Raw genomic sequence first — 27415 nt, 5'->3', positions numbered from 1 at the left:
TCAAAAAACACACTGATTTGACTTCGTTGTCAGTTGACTACCTGGATGTCAAAACACAATCAAAGTTGACTTCTAACATTGCTTTTTGCATTTTGACAAGTTTTTGATGTACTGAGATGGCAAAGTTCGAGTGACGTTAAAAAAATGAATCAAGTCCTGTAATCATTTTGGCATGTTTTTGATGCAACGTTAGATCAACATTAAAAATAAAAATCAATGTGATGTAAACTGACTGCCTTGATGTCAAAAACATCAAATTGACATCTGACCTTGCCATCATAAAACATGTCAAAAAACCATTGCAGGACTTACCTGTAATCGATTTTATGACATGTTTTTTGACTCCACATCAAAAAAACACGTCAAAAATGCAAATCGATTAATTGGCTACAAACATTTCAGTTTGTTACTGATGACTCATTTCAGGCAGTTCAGAATCAATCAAGACAATAAACATATTCATTATGCATTTTGGCCTTTAAAGCTTTAAAGACTTTTTTACATTCACAAACACCTACATTTCACACAACACACAAAAAAAATAGTATCTGAAAAAGCATTATAGGTGCACTTTTTTTCTAGTTCTTTATACAGCACTACGTGACACAGAAAACTGGTCTGTTTATCTAATATTTCTAAAGAATGCACAGTGTGAAGAGTGATAAGTTCTGCTGTTATAGTTGAGGAATTTGCACCTGTTCACCTCATAAACGTCTCCTGTCTGTTTGACTGGCGGCTCATCAACAGATTTTTTTTCTGCTTAAGGGTTTTAGGGTAAAGTGTTTTTAGGATGATATTTTGGAGTATGGTTTCCAAAGTTAATGTACATACTAGCATGAACAAGAAACACTACATTTCAGTGGTGTCATAGATCACAAATCTCACGGTTCAGATTACATTATGGTTTTTGAGTCACAGATCGGACCAGTTTTCGGATCAGCCAAAAAGTATAGGAGACAAATGTAATTTGCTTTCCATATAATACAAAAACAGTACTGCAAAAAATGTTTAGTTTTAACAAAAAGAATAAAATAAAATGAAGAAATAATCAGCTGACTAAAATTAAATTGTAAAATATTCAGTACTTTAAAAATACTACTACTTACTACTACTGTTACTGATAACACTAAATGTAGAAATCTAACATTATCATTTGTACTGCCCATATTAATTTTAGTCTCATTTTCAATAAATGATTCATAATTCACTTATAAATCTTTATGTTTCATTATTAGATGATCATTTTTGAAAAAATTTTCAGTGGCACATTTTTAATGGCTGGTTGTCGCCACCTATTAGTTAAAAAATGTAATTGCTGCCTACGACTTAAATTATTGAGCGTCAAGTTAAATGCATATGATGGTGAATTTAATCTTTACCATAAACCTCAGTGATTTTGTCTAAACTGTAAACTGTTATCTCAGTACTTCAGTGGTTTTTGACTGTTTGTAACTTCATAACTAACTCAAAAGACTAAAGACTGAATCTCTTTCTTGATTTTTGTATTTTTCAAACACAGATCTGAATGCAGAAATTCAAAGGATTAATAAACATATGCAAATCACCATCATTTATAGTTTATGTTGCGTGGGTGTTGTTGAGATCCATATCTTTTAATGATTAATCACGCAGCTTACACTGAATGTATTGATGCAGGCTAAACAAGTAGTATCAGAAAACTCCTTTAATAACCTAAGAAACCCACCACATCCTGAATAACCCACCACAACTTCTTCCGCATCATTATATTTTAAATATATACATGTAATTTAAATGAAATGAGAGGTCATCTCTCTGCGATTGTTACAAAAAATGTATTAATTCGCTCACGTGTGTTCTGAACCATGGGTTGTGATCCGTACGAACCACAGATCAACAATGATCTGTTGAACCCTTACTTCACTGTACAACCCAACAGTCAACTTTATCAAATAAAATGAGTGTAGTTAACTCAAAATTGACGGAAAGTTAGTTTTACTCATTTGATTTCAGTGTTGAAGGTAATAAGGTAATTAACTACCTCATTACTTCAACTTAAACGGAGTAAGTTTACAGTACTCATATAGATTAGTTTTTTAAACTCAAATGTTTTGTAGCAATCAGTTTCCTTAAATGGTTTGAGTTGCCTTAACTCATTGGGTTTTACAGTACTCAGTTGGATTGAGTTCTCTTCATTTATTGGGTTTTACTGTGCTCAAAATACATTGTTTACTCAAATGAAGTAAGTTCACAGTACTCAGTAGGATTAGTTTTTGAACTTAAATGTTTTGTTGCAATCGGTGTCCTGAAATGGTTGGAGTTACCTTAACTTATTGGGTTTTACAGTGTAGATTTATCACAGCATTTATGCTCACACTTTACAAAAAAAATTCAATGTATTTACTAACATGAAGAATGAGCAATACAGTGTTTATTAATCATAGTTCAACATTTACTAGTACATTATTAAAATCATATCTCATTCTTATTAACATTAGTCATTGCATTGTGAGTTAACTTGAGCTAACATTGAATGACTTTACTTTTATTAACTTACTTTAACTAAGGTAAATGAATATGGTAATAAATGTATTATCCATTGCTTATTATTATTAGTACATAAAATAACTAATAAAACCTTATTGTAATATTTTACTGTATTTATTCTTTTTTGTTAGTGCTAGGTAACAAAAACAAAGTTGTAATTCTCAGTGCATTAACTAATGTTACCAAAAAACTATGATTAATAAATGCTGTCAAATATTCGTAGGTAATAGTAGTAAATAGGGTACATGAAATGACATTAACTAATAGAACGTTATTGTAAATTATGACCATTTATACTAAGTTGGTTTTGGCAGAAAAGTGCCATTGTAATATTTCCTTCCAGCAAAAGCACTTTTGAGATTTACTAATATAATTGTCATAATTGGATTTTTCTCTAAATCTCTAAATTGGGGTAATTATGTAGCACTGTTATATATCGCATTGTAGGATTTCACCATTGGGGACTTTAAAAAAAAAAAAAAAAGCAACCTACCTGAGGTGAAAAAGACAGCAAATCTGCGATTAGCCCTGAATTACCCTTCCACTCCTTGCGTTTTAAATAATTAATGCCAATCAAAACCAGAACCATTACATTCTTTGATGGAATGATCTGTTCTGAGATAACAGTTCACAGTCACGCCTACCAATTATTGCCAAATCTCATCTTCAGTTTTCATCAGCTGTCTTATCGTTCAACATGTCACTTTGAGTTTCTGTGACGGCCTTGTAGTTCTGCTGAAATTCATGTTTCGTGTCTTCGTTCGCTTGATGAAGCTGACGATTGCGTTTTAATATCTTAGTTTCTGTGCCATGTGATGAATCCTCCTGTCCTTCCTTAACATCGCTCTTGCGATCGGTCAGATTCAGATTATGAATTCTACAATGCTTTATGTCCATTGCAGTATCTGGGAAGTAAAAAAAGAGGTCACTAGCAATAATATAGAATGAGATTTGATATACTTTGAATGCAGAGCGAAGGCCGTCAATACTCCTTCATACACAATATTTGGTGTCAACTTATTGTAACCCATCAGGCATCAACATCAAAAAACTTGATATTAACTGACTTCCTATTGACTACAAATTGTCATCTCACATTAACGTAAAAAAAAAAAAACATGTCCAAAAACAATTACAGAACTTTCCTGTAATCAATTTTGGATGTGTTTTTATGCCAATGTTAGATCAACCTTCGTATTAGTTAAAAAAACACATCTAAAATCCAAATTAATTAATTGACCATCTTGATATCAAAATGTCATCAAATTGACATCTAAGATTGCCGTAAAAAAAACACGTCTAAAACAATTACAAGACTTTCCAGTGATTGATTTTTAATACGTTTTTTAATGCCAACGTTAAATTAACATATAAAAAACATCCAAAAAACTCGACTACTTAATATCTTTTTTCTTCATTATTTAAATAATGTTTTTTAACAGAGCAAGGAAATTTTCACAGTATGTCTGATAATATTTTTTCTACTGGAGAAAGTCTTATTTGTTTTATTTCGGCTAGAATAAAAGCAGTTTTTAATTTTTTAAACACCATTTTAGGGACAAAATTATTAGCCCCTTTAAGTTATATTTTTTCTCGCTAATCTACAGAACAAACCATCAATTAACAATAACTTGCTTAATTACCCTAACCTGTCAAGTTAACCTAATTAACCTAGTTAAACCTTTAAATGTCACTTTAAGCTGTACAGAAGTGTCTTGAAAAATATCAAGTCAAATATTATTTACTGTCATCATGACAAAGATAAAATAAATCAGTTATTAGAAATGAGTTATTAAAACTGTTATGATCAGAAATGTGTGGAAAAAAATCTTCTCTCCGTTAAATTGGGGAAAAAATAAACAAGTGGCCTAAAAAAACCAGGAGGGCTAATAATTCTGACTTCAACTGTATATATATATATATACACACACACACACACACACACACACAACCACACACACACATATATATATATATATATATATATATATATATATATATATATATATATATATATATATATATACATAGTTGAAGTCATAATTATTAGCCCCTCTGTTTATTTTTTCCCCAATTTCTGTTTAACGGATAGATTTTTTCAACACATTTCTAAACATAATAGTTTTAATAACTCATCTCTATTAACTTATTTATTTTATCTTTACCATGATGACAGTAAATAATATTTTACTAGAGATATTTTAAGACACTTCTACACAGCTTAAAGTGACATTTAAAGGCTTAACTAGGTTAATAGGTTAACCAGGCAGGTTAGAGTAATTAGGCAAGTTATTGTATAATGATGGTTTGTTCTGTAGTCAATAAAAAATGAGGTTAAAGGGGCTAATGATTTTGACCTTAAAATGGTTCATAAAAAATGTAAAACTGCTTTTATTCTAGCCAAAATAAAACAAAAAATAAGACTTTCTCCAGAAGAAAAAATATTATCAGACATACTGTGAAAATTTCCTTGCACTGTTAAACATCAATATTTAAAAAAGGAAGAAAAAAAATAAAGGGGGGCTAATAATTCTGACATCAACTGAATATCTCATCCAGTCCATATAATAAATTACACCGTTATCATTACCTGGTTCTTCGAGGAAATGTACAAGCTCCTCCCCCTTGTCTGACTGTCCAATCCAGTCTTGATTCTCAGATACAGGTGAAGATGCCTTGCGCTCAGTATTGATCTCATCATCAAATTTACTGCTGCTGTCCACAGTTTTAACCTCATTAATCATTCCTGCTGTCTGTTCATCCTCAACAATAACACATATCTCTTTTTTATGTCCCTGTCCTGCTGGCGTGGTATCTGGGCTGTTTTTGGAGTCACACGTCATGTCTGTCTTGTCACCTTGATCTCCTGCACTGCTCAGGTTGGAAAGTTCTGGCTCAGCCTGATTGTTTGGTAGGTTTACTTCGTGTGAGGTATCAGCGGAGCTCATCTGCGTGGTTGAAATGCTTTCAGAAACAGATGTGTCGATGTATTGAGATGGCTTTATAAAATGGGATTCTGGGTAGGGTAATAAATCCTGGGAGCAAAATGTATCAGCACTTGATTCGGCTTTCTCATTTGGTTGATCACTTTTCATCTCTTCAACATCTGCTTTCTCATGTCTCTTTATAACCTCTGTATATGATTCCTCTTTCCTGAGCACACACACATTCACTGCTTTCATCATGTCCTCTTGGTCTCCTTCATTGTCATGTTTCTCGATGATGTTGCCATATTGTATTTTTTTACCCTCTCCATCTACTGGTTTACAATCCTGATCATGTCTTTTATCAATTTTACAGTCATTTTCTATCAAGTGTTCTGACATAATATTTGCATTTTGTATTTTTACATGTTCTTCCATTCTTCTGCCATCCTTACCATCATGTTCATGATTCCGTAAACATTCTTCCAAAATATTTACAGGTTGTATTTTTTCCATTGGTTCTTCATCTTGTGCTTTTTCCTTTTCATGATCTCCATATTGTATGTTTTCACTCTCACAGTCTTCTGTCATGTTCAGTTCCCGCTCTTTTTCTCCCTCCAGTTCCTCTGCAGTTTTCCCATCTGTCATTTTCTCAACTTGTTGTTTTTCACTCTTGTGTTCTTCCATATTTTCCTCCCCACAGTCTGTCATAATATTCACACATTGTGTTGTTTCAGTCTCAGATGCTTCCCTGATGTTCTCCTCCTCTTGTTCATTTATATATTCTTTTATGAAGTCTCCATATTGTATGTTTTCACTCTCACAGACTTCTTTCATGTTCAGTTCCCGCTCTTTTTCACTCTCCAGTTCCTCTGCAGTTTTCCCATCTTTCATTTTCTTACCTTCTTCTTTTTCACTGTCAAATTCTTCCATATTTCCCTCTTCACAATCTGTAAGAATATTCACAAATTGTGTTTTTTCAGTCTCAGATGCTTCCCTGATTTTCTTGTCTTCTTGTTCATATATATATTCTTTTATGAAGTCTCCACATTGTATTTTTTTGCTCTTACAGCCTTCTGTCATTTTAAAATCCTGTGCATTTTCTGAGTCCTCTACTTCAGGATTTGTTTTTTCAATTTCCCCATATTGCTCATTTTCTTGTCTAAATTCGTCTTGTATTTTTTCAGTCTCAGATCCATCCATGCTTGTCCTGTAGTCGTCTTTTTCATTGCCAAATGCTTGCACTGTTTTTCCATCTTGTTTTTCTTCATTTCCATGTTCAAGCATTTCCTCACCGTGTTCTTTCTCATGCTTTCCCAAACTTTTACCATCTTGTTTTTCTGATGTTTCTGTCATTTTTCCACCTTGTTCCTTTTCACTCTTAGTTTCTTCAAATTTTTCCACCACCATTTCACTGTCTTGCTCAAGACCTTCAATATTTCTTACATATTGCATGTTTTCTGTCACAGATTCTTCATGAGAATCATGCTCCTTCTCACTGTAAATTTCCTCCACATTGCTTTCATGTTGTATCCTTTCAATTTCGAGTTGTCCCACATATTCTTCCTCACATTTTTTTACCATCTGCTCATTTTCTTCCTCAGATTTCATCATAGTCTTCTCATCTTCGCTCGTATATTCTAAAATAGTTTTGGAAATGTGTATTTTTTCACTCTCATAATCTTCTGTATTTGTCCAATGTTGTAATTTTTTACTCTTTTGCTCCTCCATGATGCTTTCATCTTTCATTTTGTCAAACTTGAGTTCTTCCACAATTTCCCTATCTGGTTCCTGCAAAGTGTCATGGTTTTCTTCACATTTTTCTAGCACTTTTCCATCTCCTCTGATAGATTTTTCCATAATTTTCCCATTATTTATTTGTTCCATCTCCAATATTTCCATGCTTTTCTCATCTTCTTTTTTGCTTTCAAATACATCCACAGTTGTATCATCTTTCTCATGCTCTGTATATTTTCCCAAACCTTTTCCATCTTCATCTATGAATTTTGCATGTTGTATTTCTTCACTCTCTTGTTCCTCCAAAAATTTCACATCTTTAAATTGCTCCACATTTTTGCTAACATCATCTGCTTCTCTTTCGTGTACTTCCATAATAAATCCATCTTGTTTTTCTTCATTCTTAATTTCTTCCAAAATTTTCTCATCCTTATCTTTTCCACTTTCAAATTCTTCCACATTTTTCTTCACTTTAATTTCTTTACTTTCTTGTTCCTCCAAAAATGTACCATCTTGTTTTTTTCTATCTATAAATTCCTCCATAATTTCACTCTCAAGTCTTTCCATAATATTTTCATCCAGTTTTTCTTTACCCTCAACTTCTTCCACATTATATCTTTTGCTCGCTTGTTCCTCCAAAAATTTCCCATTTTGTTTTTTTCCATCTTTAAACTCCTCCACAGTTTCACTCTTAATTTCATCCATAATATTTTGATCCAGTTTTTCTTCCCTCTCACATTCTTCCATTTCCACATCTTGTTCTCTTTGACTCTCAAATTCTTCCACATTTATCTTCACTTTATTTCCTTCACACTCTTGTTCCTCCAAATTTTTCTCATCTGGTTTATTTCTGGCTTTAAATTGCTCAAGAGTTTCCTCAAGAGTTTCCCTCTCATGTCTTTCAATGATATTTTCATCTAGTTTTTCTTTACTCTCAACTTCTTCCATTTTCTCATGCTTATCGTTTACACTGTTAAATTCTTCCACATTTTCCTTCGCTTTATTTCCTTTACTCTCTTGCTCTTCCATAATATTTCCATCCAATTTTTCTTCACTCTCAATTTCTTCCAACATTTTCTCATCTTGTTTTCTTTGACTCTCAAATTCTTCCACATTTTTCTTCACTTTACTTCCTTCACTTAATTGTTTCTCCAAAATTTCTTCATCTAGTTCATTTCCATCTTTAAATTCCTCTAGAGTTTCCTCAATTTCTCTCTCATGTCTGTCAATAATATTTCCATCCAATATTTCTTCACTCTCTTGATGTTCTCCCAACATTTTCCCATCTCTTTCTCCACTTTCAAAGTCTTCCACATTTCTCCAAACCAGTTCTCCTTCAAAGGCATCGACAATATGTCCTTCTTTTTCATCTTCACTCTGACATTCATCCAACATTTTCTCATCCTCTTCTTCTCCTCTCTCACATTCCTCACTTATCGCTTCATGCTTTTCCTGAATCGTCCCTTCATATTCCTCACAATCCATCAAATTTCTTTCCTCAATATCTTCTTCTTCCTCAACCGTAGAGATAACCGAAGCCCGAGCAGTAAAATCTCTCTCAATTTCCAGATCTGTCAGCATTCGCGGAGCAACCGGCAGCGCAGGAAGAGGTCTTGATGGTGGAACCAAAACAGAAGATGAAGGAACAGAAGTTTCTTCAAGCTGATCTTCTGGAGAATCTTCAAAACCAGGCGGAGGTGGAGGAAATTCAATCACTGTTTCTGGTTGTTCATTCAAATGGAGCTGCTCGGGAATTGGTGGAGGTGGGTAAAAGACCAGACTATCTAATATTTCACTAATAGGGCTTTTTAGTTGAGGTTTAGTTGGAGGCAGTGGTGGAGATTGGAGTTGTGGTGCACAAGTGGATACGGCAAATGACACCATCAACTTGGGGGAAGATATTTGGATTTTGCTTTCGGCAGATACCATTGTGCCATTAGGAAATGTAGTTTTAGTGAATATAGTTGGGCTTTGGGTTGTTGGAGTTGATGGAAAGTGAGGAGGTATTCGACATGATAATGGTGAAGATGAAGATGATGACGATGATGATGGTGGTTCATTAAAGCTGAAGATACTGTCTGTCTGACTGCGATTGAGTCTTTTCAAGGGACTCCTGACTGCAAAATGAAGATCACTGTCAGTTGCAAACAGTTGCAAAACATGTAGATCACTGTCATTATAATCAACAAATCTGTCTGCATGCATGTCAGATGGCTGTAATGTGACGCAGTTTGACTTACTGAAAACCCAATTTTTTTTCCTGCAGATTTTTTGGTCATTGCAAGTCACATCTGATATGAAAATGTACATAATTACTGGTTCAATGTGTAAAACTATTACCATGCATTGTCATACAACATATTCTTAAGTAGCTGGTAATGCTTAAAGGGATAATTTACTCAAAACTGACAATTCTGTCATCATTTACTCATCATTCACTTGTTCCAAACCGGTTTCAGTTTCTTTTACTGATGAGCACAAAAGACGATATTTTGACAAACGTTGGAAACATGTAACATAGAACTTGAGTAGTATTTTATAGTATGGTTTTCAGTGTTCTTCAAAGTTTTTTTTATTTTTTTTTGAACAAAAGACACCATAAATATTTGGAACCACTTGAAGTTGAGTGAATAGTGAATCTATTTTTATTTTTGTGGGTCATTTATTTGTCCCTTAGTCCCTTACTTTTTCCACAGCGGAATGAACCGCCAACTATTTCATTATATGTTTTACCCAGCGGATGCCCTTCCAGCTGCAATCCAGTACTGGAAAACACCCATACACACTTTCATTCAAACACACACTCAAACACTACGGCCAATTTTGTTTACATAATTCACTTATAGCGCATGTCTTTGGACTGTGTGGGAAACTGGAAACTGCGTTGGGGGAGGGGGGTATGGGGGTATAATTATTTAATAATAATATTAAATTAATTAATGCATTATGAATTCTCATTTCTACTGCTTAAATCTTGGTAAATGTTCTATGTTTAGTTAATTTCATATTAATCCACACACTACTATTCAAATGTTTTCTCTTTTGTGCAATAAGTACATTTATTTGTTAAAGCTACATTTTGAAGTTAATACAAATTACATGAACAGTTTTTCTGTTATGATGTATTTATAAAATATCCTTTATTCTTTCGATGTGAAGCCAAAATTTTAAGCATAATTACTCCAGACTATAGTGTGACACGATCCACTTTATTCATGATTCAACAAATTTATTTGAGATAAAAATCTTTTGTCAATTCTGCTATGAAGACATTTTAAGTACAGTTCAGATATTTTTTTTATTCAGTATTAGCTTATATACTGGTTACACTTAAGTTTGAGAATCACGTTTAGGCATGGGCCGGTATAAGTTTCTGATGGTATGATAATGCTGGATAAAAATATCATGGTTTCATGGTATTTAGGTATTGTGATTACTGTTCTAAATTAAGTGCTTTTTAAATGGGTAAAATACAACTTTTTCCCCATTAAAGAAAATATATTTTACTTTAGGAAACATTTATAATATTTAGTAAAAGTAAACATGTCGAGCTAAATAATTATAATAAATAAATGACTTCTGCTTTCTTCATTAGTTTCAAAAACCCAGATTTTTTTTACAAAACATAAAAAAAAAAACTGGGTTTCCTCCAGGTGCTCCGGTTTTCCCCACAGTTCAAAGACATGCGCTTTTTATTTTATTGATTTAAAGCAGAATTTCCCCTCCAGTATCATACAAATAATTGTTTTTTCCAGATACAAAACATTCAAAAACCATTTATTTGAAATATAAATATTTTGTTTCAATGTAAAAGTCATTTTTGTCATTTAATGCATCATTGCTGACTAAAACTTTCATAAAAATCATAGACCCCAAACATTTTGAACATGGATGTAACATTATTAAACATTAAACAATATTAAACATTATTGTAACAAATAACATTATGAAATATGACACAAACACGTAAATTAATCATTACTCATCTGTTGTTTGAATATGAAAATGCCCTATAGACCATTTTGAGGGATGTAAACAATAACACTAGTCCTAACGTATTTCTTGTTTTACATGTTTAATTTCCATAGCTTCTGAAATTCCAAAAAGGTCCACTTATTGGTTAAAAAAGTTATGATAGCTGTTTTTAAATTAAAATATGATTGAATTGCCTTTTGTTACAATTATGAAATAGTTTAATAACAAGCAGGAAATGTTATAGGCCAATGACATTACCACATTGAAAAATGGTGTATAAATGAACTTGGCTTTGGTAAAAGAAGTTCTCAGATGTGCAGTTAATATTTCAATCAATGCTCATTTTTATGTCAATGCTAAACTGTACCTGGACATGGCGAGTTGGGACGGGAGCCTGTTTGGATGCTTGAGGAAGACAGTTGTCTAAAAAACTCTCTAGGGTTTACAGGTCGCTGTGAAACCAGAGCTGCTGCCTCCTGCTGGATATAAACAGTATTACAGATTTATATCATGACGTTCATTGGCTACATATTTGGGGGCGGGGCTTGGAGGGGGTTCAGGTTTGATTGACAGGACTCACAGCAGCTTTTTCTTCCGATTCAGAGCGGGAAGATCTCACTTCTTCATCTTCGCGCTCCCTTTTCTGGTGCTCCTGTTATGTAAAAGAGATGAAGAATATTAAAACTTATAAAAAATAAATAAATAAATAAATAAATAAATAAATAAATAAATAAATAAATAAATAAATAAAAATTAAATAATAAAAAAAACACACCACTTGGTAGACTTTTGTTTCTCTGGATTCGTGCTTGAATAGAATGTCAATTTTATTTTACTCTGTAAATAATTGTAGACATTTCTTTCAAATTTTAAATAAAAAAATAATTTTAATATATACTTTTAAAAGATAATTAATTTAATATAATGTCATTTAGGGGTGGGCCACTCTGTTGTGCAGTGGGTAGCGCACTTGCCTCACAGCAGGAAGGTCGCTGGTTCGAGCCTCGGCTGGGCCAGTTGGCATTTCTGTGTGGAGTTTGCATGTTCTCCCTGTGTTGCCGTGGGTTTTCTCCTGGTGCTCCGGATTCCCCCACAGTCCAAATACATGGCTATAGGTGAATTGAATAAGCTAAATTGTCTGTAGTGTATGGCTGTGAATTAGAGTGTATGGGTATTTCCCAGAGATGGGTTGCAGCTGGAAGTGCATTCGCTGTTTAAAACATATACTAGATAAGTTGGCGTTTCATTCCGCTGGGGGTGACTTCAGATTAATAAAGAGACAAAGCCGAAAAGAAAATGATTTTTTTGGGTGAACTTTGCCTTTAATTTCGCCTTTTCTCACACATACAGAAACACACACTCATCATACCCATTTGATTTTCTCCTGTTTGTGAGCTTCTGCCTCCAGCTGGGCCTGTATTCTCCTATTTAAAAAGAGTTTAAAAGTTTACCTTTTACCTTTTTTACTGTTTAGTCAATGAATGCTTGAGAAGGTGTGACTGACCTCTGCTCCTTTATTTTCTGTTCTTGTTGCTGCATCCTCCTCTCTCTCTCCGTGGCTTCTCTCTTCTCCTGGATCATTCGTTCTCTCTCTCTCTGTCTTCTGTCCTCTGCTGCCCTCCGCTGTTCCTCCTTTTTCCTTTCCTCCTCTTCTCTCTGGAAAACATGGTCAGAAACAACTGATCCTCTTTTTCAATTTTTTACCAAGGGCTGTTTAATGGAGAGAAGAATATTTTAACATAATAGTTTTAATAACTTATTAATAACTTTTTTTCTTCTGTCTTTGCCATAATGAAAGTACATTATAGTTTTTTTTTGCCAAGATACTTCGCTTAAAGTGCAGTTCAAAGGCTTAACTAGATTAATTAGGGTAATTAGGCAATCATTAGACAACAGTAGCCAATCAATAAGATTTATTATTATTATTATTATTATTATTAAAAAGTACTTAAAAACAAACATAGGTCCTTGAAAGTGCTTGAATTGAATTTGAAATTAAATTTTTTCATAGTGTTATTTTAAAAAGTTGTACTGTGCTGCTTTCAAAATAGAACAAAACAAGTCAAAAATCTTAAATCTATAATAATTAATGCAAATTTTATCAATATTTCTGAAACCATTTGAATATTACTAGTATTGATTTTTTTTATTTGTATTACATTTCTTAAAGATTTTATTCAAATGTAAGAAGGGATTAAAATACATTTTAGTTTAATTACTTTTTTGTTTTTAAAAATTACACATTCAAAATAACATCATTACTGTCATTTGTAATGTAAATATAAAATACAATTCTAAGTGTGAATTATAAAGGTGTTGATTTAAAGTTAATGTCCTTGAATCTTCTGCACATTAAAAAGTGGGAACCCTATGTATATTCATAAGCTAAAAGGTTTCCCTGAATTGAATATTTGCATAAGCAATTGGGATTGTTTATAGTTTTTGGAACCAGAATAGCTTATGGACGGTCGTAATTGTTTTGTTTACTGGTCTAATTATTGCTTTTTATTTTTTGTAATAAACCTTGCATTTTGGGGTAGACACTCAAATAATTATACACTTTTATTATGTCATTATACCTTTTGAATTATGTTGCATTTATAGAGAGTTATGACAAGCTAAGTTTGTAAGTTTGTAAGTTCCATATCTGGTAAATATACGTCACTGATGTTACTGGGTAAGTCCTAAAGTGGTGATGAGGTCTTAATGTAAGGAAACAGTCCTTAAAATGTATTAAATTGTATTACATTTAACCTGTGATACCTATTAATATTGTGTTTGTAACTCGTTTCATGTTCAAATCAGATACAATCAAAGTAAAAATAAATTTAAATTCAAAATTAAAAAAAACTAATGTTTTTAAAAATGTTATGGCAATGTTTTGCTATATTACGTAATAAATTTTGTACTTTTCTATGAATAGTTCTTATGAATTATAAATATATAAACTGTCAGCTTTTTAAAAAAAATAAATTAAAACTTTCAACTTTTTAAAATTAGTTTAGTTATTATTATTATTAATATTATTATATGGTTATGTATTGACAACAGTGTTTACTAAAGATATACTATAACATACATACTTCATAATAACCATTAAACAAAAATAAACAAAACTAAAACTCCCTCCATACCTCCATTTGTGCCCAGAAAGAATCTCTCTGGATCCTCTGAATCTCTGCAGCTGCGATTGTCCGCTTGTAATTTGTGCCCTGGAAATAATTCAGATATTTGTTTACCATTTTTTTCTGATTTTAATTGCATTGATTTGCCTGACTGGCTATATGCTGATCTATCAACATCATTTAGAATTAATTAAATCTGCCCTGTTGTGGTAACAGTCTCATACCACAGTGGCATGTCTGTCTTCGGTCCTGCGTCCAGGTCTCGCTCTCGACCCCTGGGGCACCCCTGCAGATTTGCATGCCAGAGCACAGATTCGCTCCTCTGTGATTTCATCCAAAGTGTGGGCAGGGAGAAAGATGTGCACTTCCTCACATCACAAAGACAGAAATGTTTGACTTGTTTTTATATTGTCACTCTTTCATTTTAAAAATAAAATCAAGGTACATATTTTTCTCGTTCAGTTTATGCATCTTTATCCCCAGTATTTACCCATAATCCAACCCTCTTTTACCTTAAAGAAGGCTCTGATGGCTGGTATATGACTTTGACACTCAGCTCTGCGATACTCCTCCACATCCTTTCCCACCTGAGAAACCACAAACACTGTTTGAAGAGGAATAATCAAGAGTGTTTTACATTAAACAGTGAATTGTGGATGAACTGACCCATAATATCATGACGAAACGCGGTTGAGCTTTGCCTACCCTGCACATCCCATACAGTGGCAGTCTAGGGTTAAGTTTTGTTGACAACTCTTTCAATCCGCCTACTATAAGACACACAGTATGAAAACGGGGCCCAGAAACGTAAGACGTTATTTCAAAGACATTCAGCATGCTCTTACCTCCAGAATCAGCCAGTCTGAGTCTGTTCATTATCCCATCATAGGTGAATAAAGCCCTGTTCACAGAGAAAGAAATGGTCACAGAGAATATTAAAGGCTCGTGTTATTGCATTAGGATGGATAACTCGATTTGCAGTGCATGCTAGTTCTCTTTTAGTAACAGTCGTAGGAAAGGTTTTGTACTGATGTTGGAGTTTTTAGGATGTTATGCATGGTATTAGAAGGATTTCGGAAGGATCATATGATTATGACTATTCTGAAAATTCAGATTTGGCATCACAGGGATATATTAAATATATTTCTATATATTAATATAGAAAGACGTTAATTAATTGGTAAATTAAATTAAAATATTGCACATAAACCATCTAGACATATACCTGTTTATAATTTTTTTAATCAGATAATTTGTCATTTTTATTGTTTACTTTATTTTTCACTTGTTTACTTTATTTTCCATGTCCTTTTGTCTTGTTGTGTTCATGTATGTACAGTTAATTTGACTTTTTTCGATTGTATACAGTTCCTTTTACAGCATCAGTGTTGTGGTGCAATTAAAATATAATCTGGTAAATAGACTTAAGCATTCATTAAGTCGTTCAAGTGTAAAACGAGATGAAAAGCCATTTACTGCACTACATGCACTGTCAGGATCAGCAGGCTAGCGCAGAAACTGCATTGAAAATACTGGAGTAATTTAAATGATCATATTTTAAAGACAGGGCACTAAAATTTTTTATTTAATGCAGTGCTTTTTTTACATTCTGCGGCCCACTTTATATCATATATCAATCAGTCAGTGAAGATTCTTGATTCTTTTTAAGGAAAACAGACCTTAAACCCAGCGACTTTGTAATGGCATACAGTTTACTGGAAGCGATTTAACTGGCTTACTGAAAATTAATTCCTTCTCATTGTAATAAACACATTAAATTAATTACTATTTCCTTGTTCATCTATACACATCCATTTTGCCCAGCAATAATAACATGTGTTTCCCCTCGGCACCTTTTTAAATTAGGGGATAGCACGACATTTAGAAATTAATGTTATTAACAGCTTATTGTGATTCTTCTAAATATACTCCACAATATTGCTGTATTTACTCTATTTTTTACTCTAATAAATGTTACCTTTATAATTAGGACTTTATTTAACAGCATACCATTTTTTTATTTATCTTAAACCCTATTTAGCCGGCAGCCTTTTCAGTTTTCAAAACTTTCAATATGGTGAGCCTATACAAAAAACCTTTTGCAGCAGTTTGTCCAAATGAAGAAGAGATGACCATGTGATAAATGGGTAAAATATATTGAAGTATATTGGCAAAGTATATAGATTTAAAATGACAATTAAGTAGTATTTTTGGTCACATTGTGATCTGTATATATAGTCTTTTTAATATGATTCATTTTTACTAAATGTTTACTTTAATACCAATAAAATAAGAAACATTCTAATGTACAGAGAGGGAGAATAAAAGCTGTAGTGCAATATTGATGTTTTAATAGTTAAATATGTGTCTATATACTCACAGTGCACAGCATAAATGAGAACAGCCCCTTTGAATATGAATATTTTTATACATTTTTCAATCAAAGTAGCGTAGAAAAAAACATTTTGGTGCATTTAATTTTTTAAACTGTTATGTTCATTACAATAAGAGTGTAGTCTATCTGAGAAATATGGCAGCCAACTTAACGGTAAAAGACAAGTATTTATAAAAATTACTTTTAGCAACCAGTAAGAAAAGTGTGACTCGAAAGTGGCTACAACTGGATCCCCCCACAAAATCTGAAAGGTTGGATATCATATCTAATGTTCAAAATATGGAGAGGATGACTTTTTCTTTAAAACTACAAAGGGACAAATACCTGCAATATTGGGAGAAATGGATTGTACTTATACCTTTACACAGTGTAATCTGATTTCTACATATATTTGTTAATGTGACCTGTAAGGAAATATGTGACCAGTCAACTTTTCTTTAAGTTCCTATGTGTTATTGTTTTTTTTTTTTTTTTTTCTTTTTTTCAACAATCTATTTGTTGTATTTTCCCCCTGTTTTTTCCTTTAAAAAAGAGAAATAAAAAATAAAATAAATAAATAATAATAATAATAAGAGTGTGGTCACCTAACATCTTTAGGAATAGAAAGATAATAAAACATTTTTACAGAATGTCTACTTGTTTTCTTTAATAGTAGTCTTAGATTTTTTTTTTTTTATCTTTTTAACATTTTATTTCAGATTTTCCCCCTAGCATATTCATTGGTATTTTCACATTTTGCACCATTATCTTAAGCTATTTAGTTAGATTAGTTCCAGTTTTATTTAATCATTTATTTTCCTTCGGCTTATTCCCTTTATTTATCAGAGGTCGCCACATCTAGCAAATATTTTACACAGTGAATGCCCTTCCAGCTGCAACCTATTTCTGGAAAACACCCATACACTCTTACATTCACACACACACACACACACACACACACACACACACACACACACACACACACACACACTACGGCCAATTTAGCTTATTCAATTCACCCATAGCACATGCCTTTGGAAACCGGAGCACCCCGAGGAAACCCGCGCCAACATGGGGAGAACATGCAAACTCCACACAGAAATGCCAACTGGCCCAGGCAGAACTTGAACCAGCGACATTCTAACTAACAGCAACAGTGCTAACTACTGAGTCACTGTGTCGCCAGTTCCAGTTTTAATTAATTCTAATATACAAAAATGTATTTTCCTACAGAAAATGTACATTTAAAAGAGAGATCTATAAGACCTGTACTCATTTATGCTGCCAATACACTGTAAAGTATTCTGAAGATTGATGGTCTCATTCAGCCCCGTGCAGAGACTATCCAAGGGGCATCTGCAGGAAATATTTGAAGAGCGGGGGGCACTTCAGATCATTTTGAAAGGGCACTTTCTATCCAAGACTAAAAAGGGCATGTGCACTGCACAGGTTGAGCCCTATGTGTGCACGTGCCTGGTCTCATTAGAACTGAGGTGGGAAAATACTGAAAAGTCAGAACCGTAAATTAAACAGGAAAAAAAAGTAAAAACCAATTTCAGGCACAAATGGCACCATTTCCTGTGAATTTATGCCTGTATCCAGCAGCAGGACCCTTCTCAGATCCCCAGAGTCTTCAGTAATCTGCTCACACCCAAAAAACAAAAGTCCCGTTTTCCCCACATTCTCATGACAACAATGTCAGAACATACAAAACATACAGCCTGAAAATAACAGCAGGAAGCTTAACTAGTACAAACACGTGAACCACATTTAAAAAATGTGACAAAACATTTATGAATGTGACTATTTAGACACTTTCCTGAAAATCACTATAGATTAAATATGCCATAAGCATTCTGGAAAGGATAATCACATTATAGACTGGTAATCCACACATTTTTCAGCATCTAGGTAAATACTCTGAGCTGTGTTAAAAAAAACAGCTTACAAATGACTTGAGCTGAACTCCTTGACCACATTCTAGATGCTGTCAAGCATTTTACATATGACTTACATAAGACACATTCAAGCTGATTGGGTGCTGTTGTTTGTTGTTATATACAGTAGTGATGCATTTTTTTTCAATAAGGCAAGAAGGTACAGAAATCATTTTTTGTATGCTGGAAATTTTAACAAGTATTAAAGTGCTTATTTTATTACATTTTGTCTGCACGCTGTAAAAAATACAGTTCATTAACAGTTTCTGTATTTTATGATTCACAAGTGTTTATCTGCGGATATACAGTAAATTGCATTATGGGATGTTGATTTCTGTTGACTTTTGGTTTTAAATATTTAATTCTAGAGTTGACCAATGACATTTATTGACATTTGTTTTAGTAGTTTAAAACAATATACTGCACAATAGATAATATAGAGAGAAAAGTCCATAAAATAACACAAAAGTGCTGCCAATTTATTAGCAGGCTTTTATAATTTAATTTACAGCACCAGTCCAGACAATATATCACTTTAAGCTATTTAAAATGTCAATAAAATTCACATTTTCAATCTTTTCAACAGTAAACGTTCACTTAATGAACCTAAACGAGCACATGTCACTCCGCTACTCATTCGTTTGCACTGGCTACCAGTTGCTGTTCGCATCAAATTCAAAGCTCTGATGTTTGCTAACAAAGCGATTTCTGGCTGCGTCACTTCTTATCTGCTCTCACTTCTGCAGATTTATAGGCCCTCCAGAAACTTGCGTTCTGTGAATGAACGTCGCCTCGTGGTTCCATCCCAAAGAGGGAAGAAAACACTTTCCCGAACGCTCACGCTCAATCTGCCCAGTTGGTGGAATGAACTCCCTAACTGCATCAGAACGGCAGAGTCACTCGCTGTCTTCAAAAAGAGACTGAAAACTCAACTATTTAGTCTCCACTTTCCTTACTAATATGCAATTCCCTCTCTGGCTCTTCCAATAACCACAAAAAAAAAAAAGAAGTATTTGCTTCTTACACTGACTTTACACAGCTGAAACTTGCATACAGCACTTATTCATTGTTGCTCTTATAGTTGTGTAAATTGCTTCCTTGTCCTCATTTGTAAGTTGCTTTGAATAAAAGCGTCTGCTAAATGACTAAATGTAAATGTACTTAATGCAATTTAAAAGCATAAATAAACTGATAGATTCATCTGTCTATTTAACACAAATATTTTAACCTTCTTTTTTATTTTAAAGGGGACTTATTATGCAAAAATCACTTGTTTATATTTATTATTGATGATCTCTCCCTCATCAGTATAAACAGCTCTGAGTGAAAAGCAGTCATCCACTATTAGTGTTTTCACAACATACCTGACAAAGATAATGGGCCTTATTCAGTTTTTGCCCATACAAAGTTCACTATGTAAATAGCAAATGCCACTAAGCACAACCCTTTTACGCCCCATTCACAGGGGGCATTAGGGTCAATGCTTGACAGAGGGTGTGTCTGAAGTTAAGGCTGACACAGTCATCATAGCAGCATAAAATGAATTTGCAATCAGCAACTGTCTGAGCTGGGGTATTTGCATGAAGTGATCTGTTTGGCTGATGCTTCTATTGATGCCTGAAAAGTTGAGAAACTCCCAACTTCTGCAGTGAGCAATGCCGCTGAAGCAGCACCAACAAACCCACAATTACACCTTGCGCCAAGGCACAGACAGTATTCTTCCGTCCTTAAAATAGCAAAAGTGGATTCGGACAATCTTTTAATGGTTTTGCACCATGCGCTTTAGACTTCGTGCCTAGATTGTTAAAATAGAGCCCAATGTCTTCAACTAAAGGGGGTCGAACACCAGATGCGCCGCAATACGGTGTGCACATGACATTTGAAAGTATTGCACACCAGACGCAGACACCCTTTCCACTTTCGTGCGTGAAACCTCTCTATCCTAGGGTAACATGCTGGATCCGTTACTCTGATTTGTTCCAGGACTTCGTACTACATTATAGGTTTAGAATTCTAAAATGCATGGCGATGTGTAGCGCAGCACGTCGCAGAGTGGCGCATCTGGTGTGCGATGCCCTTATGAGGCATTATAAACGTCGTTTTAGGATGCACAAATGAACGCGGTAGTCTCAACAACCTTCTTCTGAGACAATTCTTTCGACATTTTCAATTTTTCACAGAGATAATGGGCTGTTTTGAATCTGCCACTATGCTGAGGCACAGGTGCTTGTAGCTCCGCCCTCTTTTGAAAAGAACACAGTCGGCACAATTTGGATCCAAGTCTAAAAAGGGGCAGTTTTAAAGAGTTATGAAACATTATTTGTGTGGTAGTTTAAGCTGAAACTTAATAATAGGTCCCTTTTAAATGTATTATTTTGCATTAAGAGGCCCATAAGCAACTCATACAAACAGCTCTTGCAGAAAAGCACTTCATTTCTGTGTCACTATACTCTGAAAAAGACAGAACAATGTGTTTTTTTATTTATTTTTAAATTGGGTTAAATGATATTACATTCTCAGTCATTGTTCTGCTGAAATAATAAAGTTGCCAGCCACCCTGTTTCATACACTCGCCAACACATTTGCTGCTTGTTAATTTTAGACCCTGGATGCACTTGTATTCTTTCAAAAATGCAGGAAATGAAAGAGACAGGAAGGTCGTGAAGATGAGGACGGAGGCCTGCTTTTTCAGACTTCCGTATTTAGTCTAGCACCTGGCACTTTCTATCTCTGTTTGTTGAATCCATTATTGACATTAAATCCAAATATCCGATGAGCTAAATAATGTAATACAGATCTGAAGCGCACATGATCAAATTAGGACATGGTTTGAATAATTTAATGAGGCCTTGGTTTAAAAACAGATTAGCGTCAAATCAAATCTGCTTTTTGTGAATGTCAGGAAAGACATCCAAAAGGTTTCTCTCATCACCGAACAAAGCTTCACAGTAAATGCTATACAGACTTATTTTTAGCTCTCAAATGAAGCAACATTCTTTTGAAAAGTCCCTCCAGCGGCGGCATTTCTTCCTTTTTAAACGTTTCCTGAGACGACAGTAGCCAAAACAACAGGAACTGCTCTGCCCTATGGATATGACTGTATTTTAGCCTCCAGTGTGGTCAAAGACTTTCAAAATATATCCGTAAATTTGCAGTTTTCTGTATTTTGTGATTCATTCTTTTCTTTTTTTCTCAATATTTATGCTTATGAATTGAAAAGTTGGAAAAAAGTGTTTTGTTTTTTATCAGAACACAACACACTATCAGAAATACTTAAAAAAATAGTCAATAAGGATACAGATGGATACTGAAAAAATTAGGGAGAAAAAAGGGAGAAAAAATGCAGTGTTATTTTAAAACAATATATAGTTGAAGTCAGAATTATTAGCCTCCCATCGATTTTTTTTTTTATATTTCCTAAATGATGTTTACCAGAGCAAGAAATTTTTTACAGTATGTTTGATAATATTATTTCTTCTGGAGAAAGTCTTATTTGTTTCATTTCGGCTAGAATAAAAGCAGTTTTTAATTTTTTAAACACCATTTTAGGGTCATAATTATTAGCCCCTTTAAGCTATATTTTTTTCGATAGTCTACAGAATAAACCATCGCTATACAATAATTTGCCTAATTATCCTAATCTGCCTAATTAACCAAATTAACCTAGTTAAGCCTTTAAATGTCACTTTGAGCTGTATAGCAGTGTCTTGAAAAATATCCAGTAAAATATTATTTACTGTCATGACAAAGATAAAATAAATCAGTTATTAGAAATGAGTTATTAAAACTATTATGTTTAGAAATATGTTCAAAAATCTTCTCTCCGTTAAACAGAAATTGAGGAAAAATACATTTTCTGTTATTTTACAGACTTATTTCTATATATATTACATTTCTTATAAATTTAAAACTACTAAAATGTCAATAAAAGTCACTTTGTTTCAACATCAAAAGCAGACAAAGCAAGCTCCCATAATACAATTTACAACAGTAAATAATACACTAGTATATCACAAAACACGGAAACGGCTAATTAACAGATATTTCTTACAGTGTGTCTGAAACCTGGTGTTCAACAGATGCTTGACCCACACACTTCCTCCTGCTTTAGGTTCATCATCTCATATTGAGAGTTTGTCAAACTGATAAACATGCTAATTAAGATAAGCAAGGGGTATTTAGGGAGGAAATTTGGTCTGGGAGGGGGTTGTTTTGGTCATTAAGATAAGACAGACATTCTGGAATATCATTTTAGCTGATCAAAATGCCACAACGTAGCCAAGATATGCTGGACTAGCTAGGTTGCATCAAATCACAATACATAATGAAGTTATTATGGGTCACAAAGTGCGCCTTCATGTGGAATTTGCCCTAATTCTTTTAAATAAATTATAGGATGAAGAGTTTTATTAAATTAAACAGGGCCATCCTTTACAGAAATACGGGTACTTCGGGTTACTATAGTTCAAACCTATTTTAGGTATACTTTGTCGTAGGTAGTCTAAATTTTAAGTGGATCAAAAAAGTTCATTAAAGTAATTAAGACGATGGACCCTTATGTTATTTTAGACGAGTAGAACTTTTCCTTATTTATTTTTTTACTATTTAAAAAAATATTTTCTTGTCTTTCCTTTTGTTGTCTTGTCTTCTATCCATATAAAAGTAAAATATCTTTTACTTAACATTATTTTATTTGTATTTTATTATAATATTATTTATTTATTTTTATTCAACCTAAATGTATATGTGTAAAACAAGTTTTGTTTGTTGTCTAAATGTAAAAATCTATTTGTACTGCATATTTTATATTTAATATGTTTAATAAAAGCACCTTTGAGAATTTTTTTTTTAATCAAAGTTGTTTTAAAACAAGAATGGATCATTTATTTTTAGGACAACTTTTGCAAACGGTTTTAATCCACAAAGTGTTTATCAATATAGGCTACTAATAGTACTTATAAATGTACTATTTCAGTATTACTGGGACCAAACTGACATTTAAAGATGCTAAAATTATATTTTAAATACACTTTAAGTGATGATGTAGTAAACTTTGAGTGCAACATGTTTTTTTTTGTTTGTACTCCAACTATACTCCAAGTGAGCTCCACAGCATAGTATACCAGTTATAGGATACTTAGCATAGTATACCAACTTATCCAGCATATGTTTTTACACAGTGAATGCCATTTCAGCTGCAACCCAGTACTGGGAAACTCCCATACACACTCATACAGTACAGCCAATTTTGTTTATTTAACACCTATAGTGCATGTCTTTGGACTGTGGGGGAAACTGGAGCACCCGGAGGAAACCCATGCCAACACAACATGCAAACTCCACACAGAAATGCCAACTGGCCCAGCCGGGACTCGAACCAGCGACCTTCTTGCCGTGAGGCGACAGTGCTAACAACTGAGCCACCGTGTCGCCGTTAATTAATTTACCAAAGTAAATTATATTTTTAGTACTGTATTTTATATCCTGTAAGTTTTCTTTAAGTGAACTTAAATTTTGTTTGCCATATACTCTTTTTTTGCAGTTACATCTAATACTATAGTAATACTACTATGTTCAAAGTTACGTTCTCTTTGTTATATTCAACTTAAAAAATACATTTAGCTAACTTAGCAGATTTTAAGTAAATTCCTATCAAAGAGGATTTGGCTTCTGTTTTAAGCCTCTAAACTCACTTGTTAAATGAACTTGTAGCTTACATGTAAGCTAATTAAACATAAGTCAAACGATATGAATAAAGTATTGGCTCAGTGGTTAGCACTGTCAGCTCACAGCAAGAAGGTGGCTGGTTCGAGTCTCGGCCGGGTCAGTTGACATTTCTGTGTGGAGTGTGCATGTTCTCCCCGTGTTGGCGTGGCTTTCCACTGGGTGCACCAGTTTCCCTCACTGTCCAAAGGCACTCTGTATAGGTGAATTAAATAAACTAAATTGGCCGTAGTGACTGAGTGTGTATGCATGCTTTCCAGTACTTGGTTGCAGCTGAAAGGGCATCTGCTATGTAAAACATGCTGGATAAGTTGGTGGTTCATTCTGCTGTGGCGACCTCTGATGAATAAAGTGACCAAGGTGAAGAAAAACAGTTCAGCAGTTTAATTACATTTTTTTACTTTTATTAGTAGTCTGAAACAATATTCTGCATTAAAAATGTTAATGATAAAACGTTGAATAAAGTATTTCATTTTCTGTATTCAATCAAAAGAGTTAACAACTTAAAACGTAGGCTATTAATTTAACATTAAGTAGGTCTTTCTCAGCTATAACATAGAGTTCTGCAGTTTAATAATGTGACATTTATTGACTTTTTAGTAGTTTGAAACAATATTCTGCATAAGAAATAATATATTAAACGGTAGAATGTTGAAAAAAGATTTTAATTTTCTACATTTAATCGAAAGAGTAAACACAACTTCAAAACGTAGGCTATTTTAAGCAGCCTATCTCAACTAAAACCTGTAAGTTGGATTTTTTATCAGTGTATGTTAAGCCAACTATATAATTTTAATTATGATACATACTTAAATTCTTTTCTCTTTTTTACAAGGTAATTGGGTTTAAATTACACAAACAACGCGTCATGGGATAGAAATATGCACAATGTGTGGAATTTGAACAATAATTACTTTTATAAGTATGACATGATGAGTTTTAGCGACTTAAAAACTGACACACTTACCTTCACTGACGAACAGGGAATATGGCACACGTAACTGTTAACAGTAGGCTATCTCAAATAAACCTAGTTGGACTTTTTATCAGTGTAACATTATGTTAAGCTAACTATGCGTAAGTTCTTTCTGAGACCAGCGTTATACATTTTTATTAGATTTTTTACATACTTGAAATCTTTTCTCTCTTTTTTTTGGCTTGGCAATTGGGTTTAATTACACAAACAACGTGTCATGGGACATAAATATGCACAATTTGACCAATAATTCCTTTAAATAAATATAGGATGATGAGTAAATTAGCGTCTCAAAAACTGTTAACGTTAACTTACCTTCACCGTCGACGAACAAAGAATGGCACACATAAGTTAACGTTAAGTAACTGTAAACGTTAACGTTAGCTATAACAGACCCACCTCTGTTGTATACGTTAGCTCAGCATTATTTATTTTTCTTTCCAATGAATTTCACCATAAGCGTTTTATGTAGTTGTCGACGTTTATGGATTATTAATGACAAGGCAGCGCCGTAAAATTGTCTGTTGTTGAAGAATTGAATATGTCTCATTGGTGAACCGACTAGCAGAGTGGCGCAGCGGAAGCGTGCTGGGCCCATAACCCAGAGGTCGATGGATCGAAACCATCCTCTGCTAATTTTTTTCATGAGTTTTATTAATAACAATAATGACCGTAATAGAAAAATTGTAATGTTATGCACATTGTTTTCAACTCAGTATATTTTTATTTTAAATTAACCTAAATGTATTCGCTGCTTTATATGGAATTTTATAATATCCCCATGCACTATATATAGTTATACGTCTAATAAAAAGTTATGTTTTAATTTTAATGCGCTATTTCATTGTAAGTTATGATAAGAAAAAAAGGGTAAATAAATAATTCCTAAATTTATTGTAGAATACACAAACAATGTATTACGTTTGCATGTATCACAATTTTTGTCAAGTTTTATGCTTTTCTGTGTTTTTTTTAAAAATGAGCAAATAAACAGTAAACAGTCATCATACCAGTTTGTAGACGAGCGTGGATTCAGGATATCTTCTTTTGCCGTAAGTAAAGACAAACTGTATGTATCCAGATTAACTTCCCTCATTGATGTCATAATGTCGGTTATTAAAAGGCTATTTTATCCAATTCTTAACTCCAGTTAGAATTCTTTTAGAAAAAAGTGGCTAAAATAGCATGTACCATACAGAAGATCTCACAATATGTCCCGCTGAAAGATTAAAATAGCCAGCATTTGTCAATTGTATGCAAACTCTTTGGAAGCTTAGAGAAAAAACAAAAACCTTAAGCCACTCCTGCAGGGAATAAATATAGCGGATGGCATTGTTTCAAAGGTTAACCAAATCCCACCCATTCAACTGAAATTAAAAAAAGAATATTGAATTGATTATTATTCAGTTTTGAATGAATGATACGTTTTAAAAATAAACCATAGAATTCGCTTCCTGATGCGGTCAGCGTTTATTATAAACATGTATGGTCTTTATATTAGTGTAATCTATGTGGTTTTCAAACCTCAGGGACTTCAAGGTGCCACAAGGAGGTGCTATGGAGTCGGGGAAAATATTTGGAGAATAATGTCAAAGGAAATATAAATTCATTAATTTTCCTCCGGCTTTAAATTGTAATAATTAATTTATTCTTTTATTTTTTTTGGCATAGTCCCTTTATTCATCTGGGGTCCCCACAGTGGAATGAACCGCTAACTTATCTAGCTTATGTTTTACTCAGCAGATGCCCTTCTAGCTGCAACCCGAATTACCCGATACTGGAAAACAATTAAAATTGATTCATTCAATTACTTTTTGGCTTAGTCCTTTTATTTTTCAGGAGGTGCCACACCAGAATGAACCGCCAACTTATTATACAGCATATGTTTAACACAACAGAGGCCCTTCCAGCTGCAAGCCAGTACTGGGAAACAATTAAAATGTATTAATTCATTTACTTTTCGGCTTAGTACCTTTATGGGTCGCCTCAACAGAATGAACCACCAACTTATCCAGCATATGTTTTACACAGCAGATGCCCTTCTAGTCACAACCCATTACTGGGAAGCATCCATACACTCTCACATTATCACCTATTTTGCTGCAACTCAGTATTGG

The 27415-nt window shown here is 33.5% G+C and overlaps 1 protein-coding gene across 2 annotated transcripts; it reads right to left on the bottom strand.

The window, feature by feature from the left end:
- Positions 1-460: 460 nt before the first annotated feature.
- LOC101884756 (uncharacterized) lies at positions 461-26591 on the bottom strand. 2 transcript variants are annotated; one of them, XM_005173869.6, is made up of 12 exons: positions 26309-26591; positions 15133-15188; positions 14954-15057; positions 14800-14874; positions 14512-14655; positions 14297-14374; positions 12667-12818; positions 12532-12586; positions 11743-11814; positions 11530-11641; positions 5117-9304; positions 461-3431 (listed from the first exon to the last, which is right to left on the bottom strand). In XM_005173869.6, the coding sequence occupies exons 1-12, from the start codon at positions 26401-26403 to the stop codon at positions 3193-3195; spliced, it is 5370 nt and encodes a 1789-aa protein (XP_005173926.1). In that variant the 5' UTR covers positions 26404-26591; the 3' UTR covers positions 461-3192. The 2 variants fall into 2 exon arrangements, with proteins under 2 accessions (XP_005173926.1, XP_005173927.1); XM_005173870.6 differs by having other exon boundaries at positions 11530-11638.
- Positions 26592-27415: the final 824 nt, after the last annotated feature.

Source organism: Danio rerio, chromosome 21 (genome assembly GCF_049306965.1).
Source record: "Danio rerio strain Tuebingen ecotype United States chromosome 21, GRCz12tu, whole genome shotgun sequence".
NCBI classification, from domain to species: Eukaryota; Metazoa; Chordata; class Actinopteri; order Cypriniformes; family Danionidae; genus Danio; species Danio rerio.
Note: the sequence above shows the minus strand (reverse complement) of the source record. Positions and strands in the feature narration are given on the sequence as shown.

Bases quoted from the DNA above. Each gene is read 5' to 3' on its own strand.
- LOC101884756 (XM_005173869.6), bottom strand. From the start codon at position 26,403: ATGACATCAATGAGGGAAGTTAATCTGGATACATACAGTTTGTCTTTA. The intron at 14,375-14,511 runs GTATGAGACTGT...AATTATTTCCAG, and splicing joins AAGACAGACATGCCACTGTG to GGCACAAATTACAAGCGGAC. The intron at 3,432-5,116 runs GTAATGATAACG...TTTACTTCCCAG, and splicing joins ACATTTCCTCGAAGAACCAG to ATACTGCAATGGACATAAAG.